We start from the raw sequence: 16,838 nt of genomic DNA on the forward strand, positions 1-16,838 counted from the left end.
TAGGTGAAGCGCGGTATAGCGAGGGACTACTGTATAAGAGAGCAGTCACAGTGTAGTGTAAAACAGTTTTGCTTTTTACAGACTTAATAAACAAAAAAACCTATAGTAACAGCAAAACAAATGATAAAAAATAATAGTGACAATAATTTAAATCACAAATGATTTAATTTAGAACAAGTATTTGGAGTTTAGTTTATATGTCATGCTATTTTCATATTTCAGACATGAAAGCTTTTGAATGATTTGAAATGGATTATGTACTTACTGGATTATGTAAGGAAAATGGCTTCATTTTGTTAAACACTAATTCATCCAATTGATTATTTCATTTATTTGCATAGCTTGCATGCCTTTCATTCAGGGGTGAAATGTGATCATGTGACTGGGTGGGCATGGCCAGGTTCTCATGTGACTGGATAGGTACTGCCAGTTTAGCAGTCTATTCTGCCAGGGAGCAGGGGGTTGAACTAGATGACTCCTGAGGTCCGTTCAAGCCTTTGCTGTGCTGTTTCAAGCTTCCTCTGAAACTGTGTCTAGTGCCAGCCAGGCTTGTGATCTCCTTCCCTCCCTCCCTCCCTCTCTACCTCCCTCCCTCCTTTCTCTCTCTCTCTCTCTTTTTTCTTTCTTTCCCGAGAAGCAACTCCTACCATCACAATAAAATATTATTCATAATAAAAGACTTACAGAAAAGCAAGGAAAAAATCAAGCCGCTAACAAAGAACCTGCCTGACACTCATTCCACATTCCTGCTCAATAGATATAATAAGATAATGACCATATAGAAACTAGAAGCCTGACGTTTGGCTCCATTCACAAAAGCAGGCAATCAGATCCCTAGAAAACCCATTCAAGATGGGATATTTTGAAATTTCCCCATAGCAAGATTTGGCAGCTAACAAAACGCAGTACTAGAATCAGAATAAGCAGCCCCACACTCAAGACCTGACAGAGGATGAAAGTCATTTAGCCACAATGGGAATCACCCAAACTCTTTTAGAAATCCCATATTGCATGAATCCCAACGCTTCAAAAACATAGAATGATATAAGAATCCTTTTATCCACTGCTGAATGTCACTTCACTTCCGAAATTAAAAACCTCCTTCTGAGCAACTTTCCAAGGCTTTTCAATTTAAAGCAGTGTTCAATGTTCGCAACATTAAAACTTGTGGACTTCAGCTCCCAGAATTTTTCAGCCAGCCACGTGGCTAAGTTTGGAGACTCTTGACAGCATTAAAGGGACACCATTTGTTTTTCTTTGCCAAGCAATCTCCTGGTTTTTTTTCCTTCTAACACCTTTCTCCTTCTTTCTTTCTTTCTTTCTTTCTTTCTCTCTCTCTCTCTCTCTCTCTTTCCTTCCTCCCCTTTCTTTTTTTCAGGGAAATTGGCAGGGAAAAAGTCTTTTAAAAGTTTTTTTAAAAAAACAGGAAGTGATGATGTCGGAGTTGGCGGGCGGAGCCTTGGGCTGCCATCCGCATTCTCCAAACCAACCGCTGCATCCTCTACCTACTCTCCCAACCCAGGCCGAAGCAGGAGGATTTCACCCCTGCTTTAATTGCCTTTTTTGTATTTATATTTATATATATTTGTATGTAACACATGTTTGTGATAAAACTGGTCTTTGTATATCTTACATTTTAGGAGATTATTTTAGGAAATTCAAATTCTGAAACAAAGTAAAAAAATCTGATCCCAGAACCTGAATAAAGTGGAACAGTACTGAATCACATATGCCCATTAATACATAATACAGTAAATATAGTTTAGGTATGGTATGCTTGTGTTGTATGGTTTTAATGATGGGTTTTTTAGATGTTTTTTAAATATTAGATTTGTTACATTGTTATATTGTTACTATTCTTGTGAGCCGCCCCGAGTCTGTGGAGCGGGGCGGCATAGAAATCTAATATATTATTATTATTATTATTATTATTATTATTATTATTATTATTATTATTATTATAATATGTGGAACTGTGTGGAACGAATCTGGAACATCAATCCACCCAGATTTCAACATTTTATTATTTCACAAATACATTGTTTATCATCTGTATTGTTTTCTTTTTTTGCAGTCTGCTGCCGAACAAGCCAAAGCTAGATTACAATTGGTCCTTGAAGCTGCTGGTAAGTAAGGCAATGAAAATATTAATTAAGTAAATATAGGTTAATGTTTACTTCAACAGCCACATTACTTATGTTTGTTATTGTTATATTGTTAATAAGCCAGCCTTAGTATATTATATGATTGATTACTGCATTTACAGTACTTAGGTGTAAAATTCATCTAAAAAAAAAGATAGTGCCAAAATATCCTAAATGTAGTACATGATAAAAAAATCTTTGTCAAATCCAAAATGCATTATTTGCTTTACTGAATTTTAATTTTATTCTAAAGGTTTTTTGTTTTCATTTTAGATTCATTTTAACTTGAATCTCATGATGAAATCATAGTTTAAGATATCCTATTTTTCAGATTATTACATATTCCATGAGTTTTATCCATTTGTATCAGATGCATAGTTTTTAAAGATTATTTCAGATTCTTGCAAAACTTATTAATGCAATTTTTTTTTAAAAAAAACTTAAATTAGAGTTTTGGGTTTTATATTCTGGAATAGAATATGTGATTAGAAGAGAATTGTTATTCATAAAATTTTAAGTACTGTAACATCATTTCTTTTTTTTTGGTTTCATGTTAACTAACATCTTCTAGGCTATTTTCAGGAAAAACATGAAGCTTATGTATTTTTAAAATACCCCATAAAAATGAAAATTATTCAAGATGTACTTTTCAATGTAAATGGAGGTAGATTTTCATCTGATACCAAATTATCTTAAAGAAAGAGGCAGGAGAACTTTTGTGGAAGATTTATTGAAATATTGAAAATGACCTAGCTTTTGGATTCATCCTAATAATTAAGAGTAATGATCAATACATAGTGGTTTGTAACACTTTGCTCTTTTCACTTCCATATTTTCACATTTATTCTTATATGTTATTTTTAAACTATATCAAACTGGTGTAATATTTATTTACATTTTTATTTATGAAGTATATTTGTAATAAAGTATTTATGTAGAAGGATACTAGAAGACCATATTTTTATTAATGATAAAATTTGAACTTGTGTCTTGGCGTATGTATGTATAAATATAATTTTCTCCCTTTTGGTGTACAATACAATTATTGAGCACTCTTAAATATCACTGACTATTTTCATTATTATTAGCACTTTGGAGAGTCAACAAAAATATTTGAATCCCAGAGAATGTATTAATAATTAATTAATAGTAATACATTTTTAAAATATATTTTAAGAGTACATTTAAAGCATATTTTAAAGTATTATGTATATAAACAATATTATTTCTAGTATTTCTCCTTATATTCGATTCAAAAGGACTTTTGATATATATTTATGTACCCATTATATATTTCACTTTTGCCTTCACAAAGTCTTTTGTACAAATTATATTACATGATGTTTCATTTTTTAATGTTCTTCATAGTATTCATTTTATTTACAGAATATATATTTCTTTATACAGCTAGAGAAACTAACCAAATAATGTGGGGAGGAAGGGATTTTATATCCTTAAGAAGTCTCGGCTTATCACTAATCATGATATATTTGGCTGGCTTTATTTACTTATTTTTTTCACTAGAATAAATAAGTATCACATTATTTTAATACAGTTTAACAATATCACAGCAATGTGCTCTCTTTGAGCAGATGTTAAGCAGGCAGTTCCTGAATGTTAATTCTGAGAGGGTGGTATGTTTAAGCCTATCTAAAGTATGTTGCATGTGGGCTTTCCAGGCTTAGTTACAATGCTCTCTCTCTTGGGAGAATTTTAAAGCTAAACCTCTTTCTTTTTGTCACACTATATGGACTCTCTCAAGTCAGTATAAAGCAGATCATCCCTAGGCTAAAGCTCTTCAGCTTTTGTTATTGGGCTCTGTAGGCCTGTAATTAGGCCTCCTGGTAGGCCATGCAGCCCAGTTAATGGTCATATGGAGTTTCTGTGAGGCAGACTGGCTTTGTATAAATCCTTCCTTGGAATATGTTTATGGGTCACTTCATACCAGGACCGTGTTTTGTCCTTGTGCCCTATAGGCTGACAAGGAACTGGTTCCCTTGACCATGGACAGCTCAGTTTGCTGCTCATAGTCTACTCAGCTAATCCCCAGTGTAAACAGAGGATTTAGCGTAGCTTCTGTCACTTACAGTTGCCAAACCACTTGGGTGTCTGTGATTTCTTTTCCAGCATTAATTATTGAATGATGGAGAACAGTAAAAGGTTTCATGGTTGTTTGTACATTAAATATATCCTTCTTGTCTCAAATACTGACAAGACAGTATTCACAATATTAAATACTTCATCCCAGTAGAAATGCTATTAGTTCAAAACATATTTGAATAATCCATATTTTATCTGAATTTTTAAAATGTATACTTTACAAACATATCTAAGGTGAACATTTCCGAATAATTAGTTTGTGCTAATCATATTAAAATGTTGTCCAAAATTTTCTACCCTGTAAAGATTCTTTTCAGCTTATAAGAACAATTGCAGAAGTTGATTGATGTGTGCTTTCAAAGTCGTGAGTTGAAATGACTGTCTGATCTGCATGTGGAATCTGCATTTCAAACCTGTTTCTAAAAAAGCATGCAAAATACTATATTTTAAAGACAGAATTATTGATGGCTTAAAGCAGACTTCAAAATAGAGTTGTTAATATGACATTAGCAATATGTGATAAAAACTGATGGAAGAATTATTTATGTTTTATATATAATGGAGTTGTTTGACAGCTTATCTGAATATTTAACTGTTTAACTCATTATGTTTGATTATATAGCCAGTTTGTTCACTTAGCTATGCAGCACAATTATTTTTTTAAAAACAGTATCTGTAAATGAATTGGATAGTAAAACACAAATATATTAATATTAGATGTTGCAAATGCAGAACATTTTTCTATGATTTCCTTCAACATTTCATTAGAGTGTGATAAATCTGTATTGTATCAATCTTATATAAGTGGTATACAGTCTGTGGGGCTAAGATGTTTCATGACAGATGTGGTTGAGGAGACCACATACATAGAATATATGATTTTAGTCTGGTGGAACTAATAGGATCATTCATTACTTCACAGATCTTTCCTTTTTTTGTTTCTTTAATGAAAATTGTTTAGTTAAATAGGACAGACTTTTAATTCAGTCCTTAGTAGCAGTGCAAAGCCAGTTTTAAGGCCAGCTGGGAAGAAATAAAATATTACAAATGTCCATTTAACTACTATATATCAGAAATGATTAATTTAAAAAAGAATAGTATGAAGTTGCTTATATACCTAGAATATTGTTTTTAATTTTAGTTCAATCTCTATCCCTAAGACTTTCCCTTATGTTTTCTTTGAAAGTAAAATTACCACAAATAGAGCATGTGCAATATGCTTTTGTAACTCTTTCAAAAATTTACATTATGAAAACAATATAGCAATATAAAGTGTATATCAATAATAATAATGTTCTATCAAGTCATTGGTTTATATTTAAAAGTTTGCATATATATTGAGATTTTAAAATCTTCCCTTTAATTTCCAGTGGATTTTTTCAGTGATACTAAAAAAATGCTGGAACAAGAAATTGGCAATACAGTGATACCTTGTCTTACAAACTTAATTGGTTCCGGGACGAGGTTCTTAAGGTGAAAAGTTTGTAAGACGAAACAATGTTTCCCATAGGAATCAATGGAAAAGTGATTAATGCGTGCAAGCCCAAAATTCACCCCTTTTGCCAGCCGAAGCGCCCGTTTTTGCACTGCTGGGATTACCCTGAGGCTCCCCTCCATGGGAAACCCCACCTCTGGACTTCTGTGTTTTTGCGATGCTGCAGGGGAATCCCAGCATCGCAAAAACGAGCACTTCGCTGGCAATGGAAGTCTGGAGGCGAGGCATCCCAGTAGCGGCGGTGGGTTTGTAAGGTGAAAATAGTTTGTAAGAAGAGGCAAAAAAATCTTAAAGCCCGGGTTTGTATCTCGAAAAGTTTGTATGACGAGGCGTTTGCAAGACGAGGTATCACTGTATATTTAAGATGTCTTAGAAGAGAATGGAACAGATCAGAATTGAACTATGGCATTCTTGGTGCCTTCTGACTTGGTCGTTTGCTTGCAGACATTTCATTCCCAACTAGGGAACATCATTACTGTGACTTTGGAGTTTGTTGCATTTTTATATATACTAGTGAGGATCATGTGAAGTTAAAAAAATCTCCCCTGTCTCTGTTTTCAGACATAATAGCTTCCCCAAAATAAACATTTTGCCTATTTGGGTTGTAGCTGTGAGGTGAAAGCAATCAGATCCACATGTTCAGAGTTCAAGCTAACTACTTTATTGCAGCAGCTCCCAACTTTTCTGACTCTGCGGACGATAGTGGCAGCGTGGAGAGGAAGAGGGGATGGTTGCACCATTTGCACAAATGCAGCTTTGTGAGCTCACACCCTCACCTGCCTTTTTGTAAAGCCTGGTTTCCAGTGGGCCGCAGCCCAGCATCTGGCCATGGACCAGGGGTGGGAACCTCTGCTTTATTGCATTCTGAATCTCCTGTATGCCTTCTCTTGGGAAGAAAACAGATAAGGTCCCATAGGCTAATTTCCCACTTGATCCTTTCTTCTCGTCCAACTGGCAGTTCCCAACAGTAGCTGGCTTAACACTTTCTTTCTTTCTTTCTTTCTTTCTTTCTTTCTTTCTTTCTTTCTTTCGTCCTTCCTTCCTTCCTTCCTTCCTTTTCTATCTATCTATCATCTATCTATCTACCTACCTACCTACCCATCCATCCATCCATCCATCCATCCATCCATCCATCCATCCATCCATCCATCTATCTATCTATCTATCTATCTATCTATCTTTATATTCTTTTTATAGATAACTCAAAGCAGTAAACATGCCTAATACTTTTTCCTTCTCCTATTTACCTCTCAACAACCACCTTGTGAAGTAGATTGGGCTGACCCACAGTGACTGGCCCAAAATTTCCCAGCCAACTTTCATGCCTAAAGCAAGATTAGAGCTCAAAGGCTTTTGTTTTCCAACCTGGTACCTTAACCAAAATATCTAACAGGTGAAAAGCAATCAGTATTTCTTCTTCTGAGCTGATGTACAACTCATGTAATTTATTTGATAATGTAATTATTTCAATATTTTCTTCCTCTGAGCTGATGTACAGTTCAAGTAATTTATTTGATAATGTAATTATTTCAATATTTCCTGTAGCACATAGATTCCTTAACTTTTCTTTCCAGAAAAGTAGCAGGAAAAAATATCCTTCTGTTATTCAGACAAGTGAGATCTCTACATAAGGAACAAACTCAGCTTGAAAACAAATTTATTTCCAAGATATATGAAGGGGGGGGGGAGAGAGTTGAGAGAAAAGTAGTGAAAATTGGTTTAATCGGAGAAGTCATTCCTTTCTACATGCTTTTGTCTTGTTCCTTGACAAATTGACAAGAGGTTAAGATGACATAAAGCAGCAGTAGCTTAGGTTTGTGAAATCAAGTTATAATGACCAGCCATGATTAAAGCAATCTAAGAGTTATAAACATACTTCAAACTGTGTTTTCTTTTTCAAATCACAATAGCAGAGTGTAGATGATGCTAAACAATATGGTCTATTAGAGCAGTGTTTTTCAACCAGTGTGCCGCGGCACACTAGTGTGCCGTGAGACATGGTCAGGTGTGCCGCGAAGCTCAGAAAGAGAAAGAAAGCAAGAGAGAGAGAAAGAAAGAGAAAGAAAGAAAGAGAAAGAAAGAAAGAGAAAGAAAGCAAGCAAGAGAGAGAAAGAGCGAGCGAGAGAGAAAGAGAACAAGAGAGAGAGAAAGAAAGCAAGAGAGAAAGAGAACAAGAGAAAGAAAGCAAGAGAGAAAGAGATAGAGAGAAAGAGAGAGAAAGAAAGCAAGAGAGAGAAAGAAAGAGGGAGGGAAGGAAAGAGAAAGAAAGACATAGAGGGAGGTAGGGAGAGAGAGAAAGAGAGCAAAAAAGAGAGGAAGGAAGAGGAAAGAAAGAGGGATGGAGAGAAAGAAAGAGGAAGGAAGGGAGAGAAAGAGGGAGAGAGAAATAGAGCAAAAGGGAGGAAGAGAGAGAGAGAATTTTTTTGTCCAAACTTTTTTTAGTGCCCCCCCCCGCCCCGCTCAATTTGCCCCAGGGGTTTGTAAATGTAAAAAATGTGCCGCAGCTCAAAAAAGGTTGAAAATCACACTGTATTAGAGTACACTTAGAAGAGAATGGCAAATATTCAGATATTACAGTGCCCACAATCCAATCTTTTTTGCTTTATCACAATTGTTAAGTTCAGGATTAGGTGTGGCAGATGCTAGTCCGTTGAATTCTATAGTCCCTGAACACTTGAGCTTCTTCGTTTTTTATTCCTACCAATTCCTGCTTATAGGCAAGTGGTATTTCTTGCAGATATTTCAATGCAACTTTTTGGCTCTTGTTCATACCAAAAACACATTTTTTTCCCCAATGAAGTTACAAATATTTTATTAGAAACTGCAGCTGACAATCCATGTCTGCTCTTGAAAGAAAAAGTTGGGTCTGATTAATACTTAAATGGGAGACCTTTGGCCAGTACTAGAATGCAGATTAATCTGAAAGTTGAAAGAAAATACAAATAAATTACCATTATGTACTGCTACCAAGAAGATTACATGGATGTCTCTATGAAGTCACAATGAACTAAGTTCAATTAAGTGAGACTTTTAAAGGGGCAAGAGTCCAGCAGGAATTGGGTGGCTTATAAATCAAATAAATTACATTAAGCCAAATCAGTTAGCCCATGCTTTTCAAGCATATAGTCAATTAGGATTCGGTAACAGTTAGGGGGTTTGCTGGTATCTCTTGACTGTTCTCATAGCCTATAGAGTTGAGGGCAACTCTTGATTATATTGCTCCTAGGAAAATGTGAAATATTATGTCTCCTTCAAACAACTAACAAGTTCATCATCAAATGAACTTGAAAGTGAATATTTGTGTCTCAGGATACTGTTGCAGGATCCAGTCTAGGTTGGTCACCAGGACCAGAGGTTTAATCTTCCAAACTTTTGGATTCATGCTGGAATTCATCCTTGGGAAAATTCTCTCTGGCAGAGGATGTGCTTTGGGCTATTCTGTGTCTGGTATTTGTATGTGTTATATGTGGCTTCATCGTTTTTTTAAAATTGCCTGTTGCCTAAATAACATATAGGCAAGGATACGGGTGATTATTAAGAAGAAAGAGGAAACGTTTGCCAGTTGAAGAACAGCAACTGTGATAGAAGCCTAAATAAAGGTCAATCTGGATGTCCTGGCTATAAAAAAAAATCAGGGTGGGTTAATAAATGTTTTGTGCAGATGCTGGCTGATTAAATAAGTACATTGGTTATTGCAAATACCTATCTCTTGGGTTTATGATACACTTTTAGGAAGACATTCATTTGGTGCAGCAACTTCTCTCTTTGAGGCTTCTTGTCAACCAAGATAAATGGTTTTCCTTTTTAGTCTTTTGGTAACTGGTTTTTAGTATCTGTAATCTTTATAACAACTTTATATAATATTCTATAAGGTAGGGTAATATTATCATTAACCCTTTGTTATAGATAGACTCTCAGAAGGACTAGTAAATTATTAAAACAGTGAAATTCAAATTGAAGATTTGCTAATTGGTATCTTAATTTTCTAGTCAGTATACTTAGATGTCAGCTCTAGGAAAGTAGGCAATTTTATACATAATAATCTAAATCAGCAAGCCTCTTATTGTATTAGACTAAATGCTACAACTACCAGCCTGTTACTCCTGAACAGATGTGATACTACACAACAAGCACTAAAAACATCAGAAATGATACCAATAGATGGAAATTTTTGTTGTTCATTATGCAAATAATAATGTAACCCCACAGAAACATTAATTTGTTCATTTCATATTTTTATTCATTATGAAGCAAAATAATCCATCTATATTACTATGGTTATCAACATACAACCTTTTGAGACAATACAGTAAACTCATGGATTTCTCTCTTGTTATTACCAGACTCTCCACCATACCCTATTTAAGACCATTATTTTAGCCAAAGGTTATAAATAGCTGGTAAAGTTAATGGTAAATCAAGTTGCCATCAAGTTGCCAAGGGGTGAAATCCAGCAGGTTCTCACAGGTTCTGGAGAACTGGTAGTGGACATTTTGAGTAGTTCTGAGAATGACTAGTAGAAAATTTGAGTAGTTTGGAAAACCAATAGTGGATAGTTTGGAAGCAGCAGCAAATACCATCTTTGGCTGGCCCCAGAGTGCTGTGGAATGAGATTTTGCAGTATCTTTCTCCTGCCACTCCCACCAAGTTACACCACTGGTCCATCACTGGTTTAGGCTCGTAAAAATACATTCTCAACCACACATTTATATATAAATTAAAAAGAACTACAAGATGTATCATTATAGGATATGAACTAAAATACTAGATGACTTTCAGAGAGTTCCAAAAGGACTGTATTAATTTGGTGAAGAACATACAATTGTCCTGGCAAGAGAAATATGAAAACCAGAGGAGGCTCAAAATTAAACACATTGATAGCAAAACCATCACCAAAACTAGACATGGAAAGGGCTAGTTTATATTAGTTGGATGAGAAAAATGGTAAAACACTGCATGTGTTTAGAGAGAATGTTATTGTGTTCTTGGTGACAGGTGGAAATATTTGGTTAATGGGCTTGGACATAATTTATGAACACCTGTACTGTTGGCCTGCAGATGTTGTTGGACTCAAACCCCTGATCAATCTCAATAAACATAGCCAATAATGAAGAACATTCAGACTTTCACATCTGGAGATCAAATGATTCCCCACTTGCTTATATCAGCGTTTCCCAACCGGTGTGCCGCGGCACACTAGTGTGCCGCGAGACATGGCCAGGTGTGCCGCGAAGTCTTTGGAAGCTCCAGCTGAGCGGGGCGCTGCCAGTGCTGGACCGCCAGTGCCTCCGACCTGGAGCTCCCACTCGCAGCTGTCCCCCAGCTGCTACCCGATGCAGCTGTTTCCGGCGCTCTCCTGCTGGGCCCCAAAGAAGGAAGGTGGGAAAAAGGAGGCAGGGGCGGGGAGGTGCGGCAGTAGGAGTAAAGGGAGCCACGGGCACCCCTGCCTCCCCACAGTGCCTCCGGCCAAACGCGCCCCTGGCTTCTCTGCCCTGCCCCATTGCCCGCCCGATCCGCCCACTCGCCGCCGCCGCCTCCTGTCTTGGGGCGCTATCTGCCCCCTCTCCTCCGCCGCCGGAGAGAGAATGGAGGGCGCCGTTGTCTTCGCCTCCGCCCGCCGGCTCTGCACCTAAGAGGCAGCAACCATCAACCCCCTCACCCACCCAGACGTCCCCAGCGCCCGGCCACGCGCCGCCTCCCGTTAGCCCGGCCGACTTTTCCCTGCTGCCGTTTTCTCTTCATGGCGCAAAGTCACACAGTCCCGGACTCCCGGATCGCTCGCTTCTCCGGTCAGCGAAGCCATCTGCCCAGGAAAGCGCCGGGCAGCCGGCTTGCTGGCCGGAGAAGCGAGCGATCCGGGACTCCGGGACTGTGTGGCTTTGCGCCATGAACAGAAAACGGCAGCAGGGAAAAGTCGGCCGGGCTAACGGGAGGCGGCGCGTGGCCGGGCGCTGGGGACGTCTGGGAGGGCGAGGGGGCTGATGGCTGCTGCCTCTTAGCTGCAGAGCCGGCGGGCGGAGGCGAAGACAACGGCGCCCTCCATTCTCTCTCCGGCTCTCTCTCTCTAGCATGGTGAACGAGAGAGAAAGAGAGAGAGAGAAAAAGGAGGGGAGAGAGAATGAGAGAGAAAGAAAGCAAGAGAAAGAGAGGGAAAGAAAGCAAGAGAGAGAGAGAAAGAGAGGGGGGAAGGAGGGAGAGGGAAAGACATAGAGGGAGGGAAGGAGGGAGAGAGAAAGAGAGCAAAAAAGAGAGGAAGAAAGAAAGAGGGATGGAGAAAGAGAAAGAAGGGAAGGAAGGAAGGAAGAGAGAGAAAGAGGGCGGGAGAAATAGAGTGAAATGGAGGAAGAGATATTTTTTTGTCCAAACTTTTCTTTAGCCCCCCCCTCCCCCCCGGTTCAGTGTTCCCCAGAATTTTGAAAATTTGAATAATGTGCCGCGGCTCAAAAAAGGTTGGGAAACACTGGCTTATATGAGATGGCTTTAAATATTCTAAATCATTTTAATTGAGAAATGAGTATGAATGAAAATGTCAATCTTAACGTTCAATATTCAAGTTTTTCTTAATGGGTCCATATGTCCTATGAGTATTTTTTTTAAGCAAAAATTGGTTACCAGGAAACCACAATTTAATAGTGTCTTAAGGATTCCCAGCTAGTAGTTCTGGGTCAAAATATTTTACTATGGTTTTACTGAAACCATTTCCAATAATACTTGGAATTTATATTTGAAACATACATGTTTACACTCTTATGGTTTTTACTACTTTTGTTTTATTTTCATGTATTTTCATGCATACTAATTTCTCAAGTTTAACAAAAATAACCTTTTACCTCAATTGTATTATAGTTATTGAAACAATATTTATTGCCACTTTATTAATTAGGAAAGTGTACGCCATTTTTCTAAATAGTTTCATTTGTTCATATTTCCTTGAATACAAATGAATGAAATTAGAATAAACCGTTTTGGAGTCATCTATAATCATGAGCTGATTAATGGAGTTTGGTTTCCTAGCCATTATTCATTCATGAACACCTGATATCTTTCTCATAAACAAATTGTGTTTGTCCAAATTAAGAAATTAAATGAGGCATTTGATGAGTTTATGATTGACCCTTCTAAGTTGGAACCCATTTGTCAATGTCATTATCTTACAAAACTGTTTGACAAATGTGCTGTCTAAGGAGCATGTGGATTTATTATGATTTCTGATTAATGCATGCTGCAAGCCAAATTATGAGATTGTAATAATTTTTATTCTCATTTTAACAGTCAGTGGAAGATTTTCATCCCTGATAAAATGCATTTATTTCCCTGCAGATTTATAGTTAGTTATAAGAAACTATAGCTTTAAGAATATATTTAAATATAATGCTTCACCTTTTAATATTACTTTTTCCAAATTGCTCATATTACTAATTTCTAAAATGCTCACATTACTAATATTCTTATTTTAATAACAACTAGATAATAATGTATTTCTATAATTATAACAAGGGAACTATAACTTCTTATTAAATTAATAAAATTGTCAATGTTTTTTTCACAGAAAGTATTTTTAACTCATGGTTGCCAATATTTAACAAGATACATGTTTGGTGTAGGTTTTGTTGTTGTGGTTGTTGTTGTTGTTGTTTTAAAGATTTTTATGTAAAAACACCTTGGAACAAGGAGTTCTAAAGACAAAAATCTTAAGTAATCCATCATTCTGGTCAGTCAATCTGACAATCAAAAGTAGAGGGTATGTAATCTACCCTGTGCTTTCCAATGACACTCAACATGCACAGAAAATATGGGGGTGGGGATTAACATTGCTGCGAAATAGAAAACCACTTGTTGGTTTTGTGTGAGAAAAATAACAACAATTTAGGTAATTCCTTGTTTGGGTTATGGAATATACATTGCTCAAAAAAATAAAGGGAACACTTAAACCACACAATATAACTGCATGTAATTCAAACTTCTGTGAAATCAAACTGTCCACTTAGGAAGCAATGCTGATTGACAATCATTTTCACATGCTGTTGTGCACATTGACCTTTGTACAGAAGAAAGTATTCAATAAGAATATTTCATTCATTCAGATCTAGGATGTGTTATTTGAGTGTTCCCTTTATTTTTTTGAGCAGTATATATTACACGACTGATGGTAATAATAAAAGTAATTATTTTTTGCATATGTGTTAGATTTTTGCGTCTATGTAATGTTACGCAGCTTAACTGGATGCAATATTCTTTCAAGGCACTCAAAGAATGTACACAGATAATTCTCAATTTTCTATGGCAATTGCAACCAGAATTTCAGTTGTAAGTTGTGATGATTGTAAAGTAAGGCACCCACGTGACCAAATCTAATTTTATGACCATATTTATATTGTTAACAAAGTGAATCGTGCAGTTGTAAGTCTATATCCATTCTCCAAGAAAGTTGTTTTTTGTTGGAAACAGGTGAAAATAATCACAAATTGCATCACATGATTGTGGGGTATTGCAATCTGTTGTAAATGCAAGCTGGTTGTCAAATTTCCTAAAGTGTTCAAGTGCCCAAATGTAACAGTGGGGGGAGAGGGACCAGATATTTTAAAATGGCCAGAAATATTTACAAGCCGCAAAGCACCCTTTCAACACAGACTGTGGAAATTTTTGCATCTCATTTAGAAACCAAGGACACAGAGTATGAAGGAAGAATGGAGAGGCACACACAGCAAGATGCTTGAAATCCAGTGTGAAGTTTCCATAGTCTGTGTTGATTTGGGAAGCCATGTCATCTGCTGATGTTGGTCCACTGTGCTTCATTATGTCCAGAGTTGATGCAGCCGTATACCAGGAGATTTTGGAGCACTTTGTGCTTCCCTCTGCAGACGAGGTTTATGGGATGCTGACTTCAACATGGGCTTATCATTATGTCTCAGAAACAAAACATAATTCTAAGGAATATAATCACCAAGGTTCACCACCACCACCCTCCCCCAAATCAAACCAATGCTTTAGTAGACAAACTCCTGTTTATAGATTTTGGGAATGCAGGTGATCTTATTCATGTGGCTTCCTTTCTACCTGACCCAATACCTAGGAGAAAAATTACACTGCAAAACTTATAACTTTGAAAAACAATTAATTGAAAACATTTAAGCATTTGGAATAAAAAGGAACTTTTGCTATAGTATGACAGTGTGTTAGGCTTCACATGGCACTCTAGGAGTTGGATTTCACTATGTTACCGATCTTCTATGCAGCTCAGACATGCAATTTCCACCCTTTCCTAAAATTAAGGGAATAACAGGTAGTTCTTGACTTACTACCTACAATTGAGCCCAAACACTTGTTAAGTGAGTTTTGCCCCATTTTATGACCTTTCTTGCCATGGTCGTTAAGTGAATTGTTGCAGTTCAGTTAGTAACCCAATTGTTTTGTGAATCTGGTTTCCCCGTTGACTTTGCTTGTCAGTTTGCAAAAGCTGTTCACATGATCCCAGGACACTGCAACCATCATAATAGGAACCAGTTGCCAAGCATCCAAATTTTAATCATGTTACCATGGGATGCTGCAACAATTAAAAGTGTGCAAAAATGGTCATAAGTGACATAGTAACTTTGAACAGTCACTAAACTTTTATAAGTTGAGAAGTGCCTATAGTTTTGTGGCCGTCTGTTAGAATCAGATGAAGAGGACTGTCAGTGGTTGTTTGAAGACAAAAGTTGTGAAATTCTTTTGTTATAGCTTTAAGAAACATGTCCATTGTTGGCAAAATTACAAAATGTAGTGAATTGTGATTAAGTGGAGAGCTAATTGCAGGTGACAAAAGAATTCCTGTTTCAGGGGAATTAAATTAAATACCGGTACATTAAACATCTTTGTTACAATTTACAGACATTTTTCAAGCAACATGTATGTGTGTATGTGTTATTATATACACAATCCTGAGTCCTTCGGGACTGGGCAGCATAGAAGTCGATAGATAGATAGATAGATAGATAGATAGATAGATAGATAGATAGATAGATAGATAGATAGATAGACAGACAGACAGACAGACAGACAGACAGACAGACAGACAGACAGACAGACAGACAGACAGACAGACAGACAGACAGACAGACAGACAGACAGACAGACAGACAGAAAATGCTGTGAAAATCTTTTTCCTCTTTGACTTCTTTTTGATAATATATTTTCACCTTTTTGTTCAAAGGTTCCTGTTTTTGCATGATATCTAAATGACATCCTAACTGTAGATTCAAATTAATTAATTTGATGTTAGAACTGAGTATCTGCTACATTCAAATATAAAAGGTTAGTTTTGTTTGTTGCTAACACATTTCTGACCTCATATACTTTAAGTAATATAATGCTTCGGTTTAATTGAGAGCATTCACATATCTGTGTACATTTCTGTTGTTCATAATGATCAGGGGTGCAACTATAATTGCTATAGATCTATGCCTGCATCTTGTGATAAGATCCCATTTTGCTATGTATTTATATTTTTTTACAATATAATGTCAATTATTAAAAGCAATAAAGTGTATCAATAAGAAATAGTATATATTTGTCCACCCTCCCATCCCATGATAATTCCAGACAAATTAGACAAATAAGCTTCAGTATTTTAAACTTTTTCATTTTTTGCCTTGGTCAAATCTAAAATATGCCTTTAAGCTATATGTTATTGTTACTTTAAAGTCTTTACTTAACCCCCACCCCCATAAAATTAGCTGTACTCTCCAGCAGATAAATTTTCTAAATTCAGCTGTGGTAGGTGATTATTGCCAGGTTGCAGCAGAATAAAGCCTAAAGCATCATATTAACTGTGCTATTTATATGGATCTTAATATACTATGAATAAAAGCCTCAATTACTAAGCACTTTTGAGTCCTGATGAGGCAGTCCCATGTTGTTAATGGTATCTTTATAACCTTTTTAACTTCTTGTTTTCTCTGACAGAGCTGAAGAGTAACAGCAGTGGATTTGCCTTTGGCAAACGAAAACTCATTTTGAGACAATAATAATTATTTACTATTTAGATAGATGGCAGTAAAATTTCTCTGAATGAGATTTCTCTGAGAAAATACAATCTTGATTAAATTATGATCCTTAAT

General features: G+C 36.5%; 1 protein-coding gene across 1 annotated transcript in view; it reads left to right on the top strand.

The window, feature by feature from the left end:
- RSRC1 (arginine and serine rich coiled-coil 1) overlaps positions 1–16,838 on the top strand; it is a 151,920-nt gene that overhangs the window by 89,540 nt on the left and 45,542 nt on the right. Inside the window, exon 6 of the mRNA XM_070753513.1 lies at positions 2,075–2,126. Coding sequence (XP_070609614.1) covers positions 2,075–2,126 — 52 coding nt within the window. The remainder of the gene's footprint in view (positions 1–2,074; positions 2,127–16,838) is intronic.

This window comes from Erythrolamprus reginae, chromosome 5, assembly GCF_031021105.1.
Source record: "Erythrolamprus reginae isolate rEryReg1 chromosome 5, rEryReg1.hap1, whole genome shotgun sequence".
Classification (NCBI taxonomy): domain Eukaryota; kingdom Metazoa; phylum Chordata; class Lepidosauria; order Squamata; family Dipsadidae; genus Erythrolamprus; species Erythrolamprus reginae.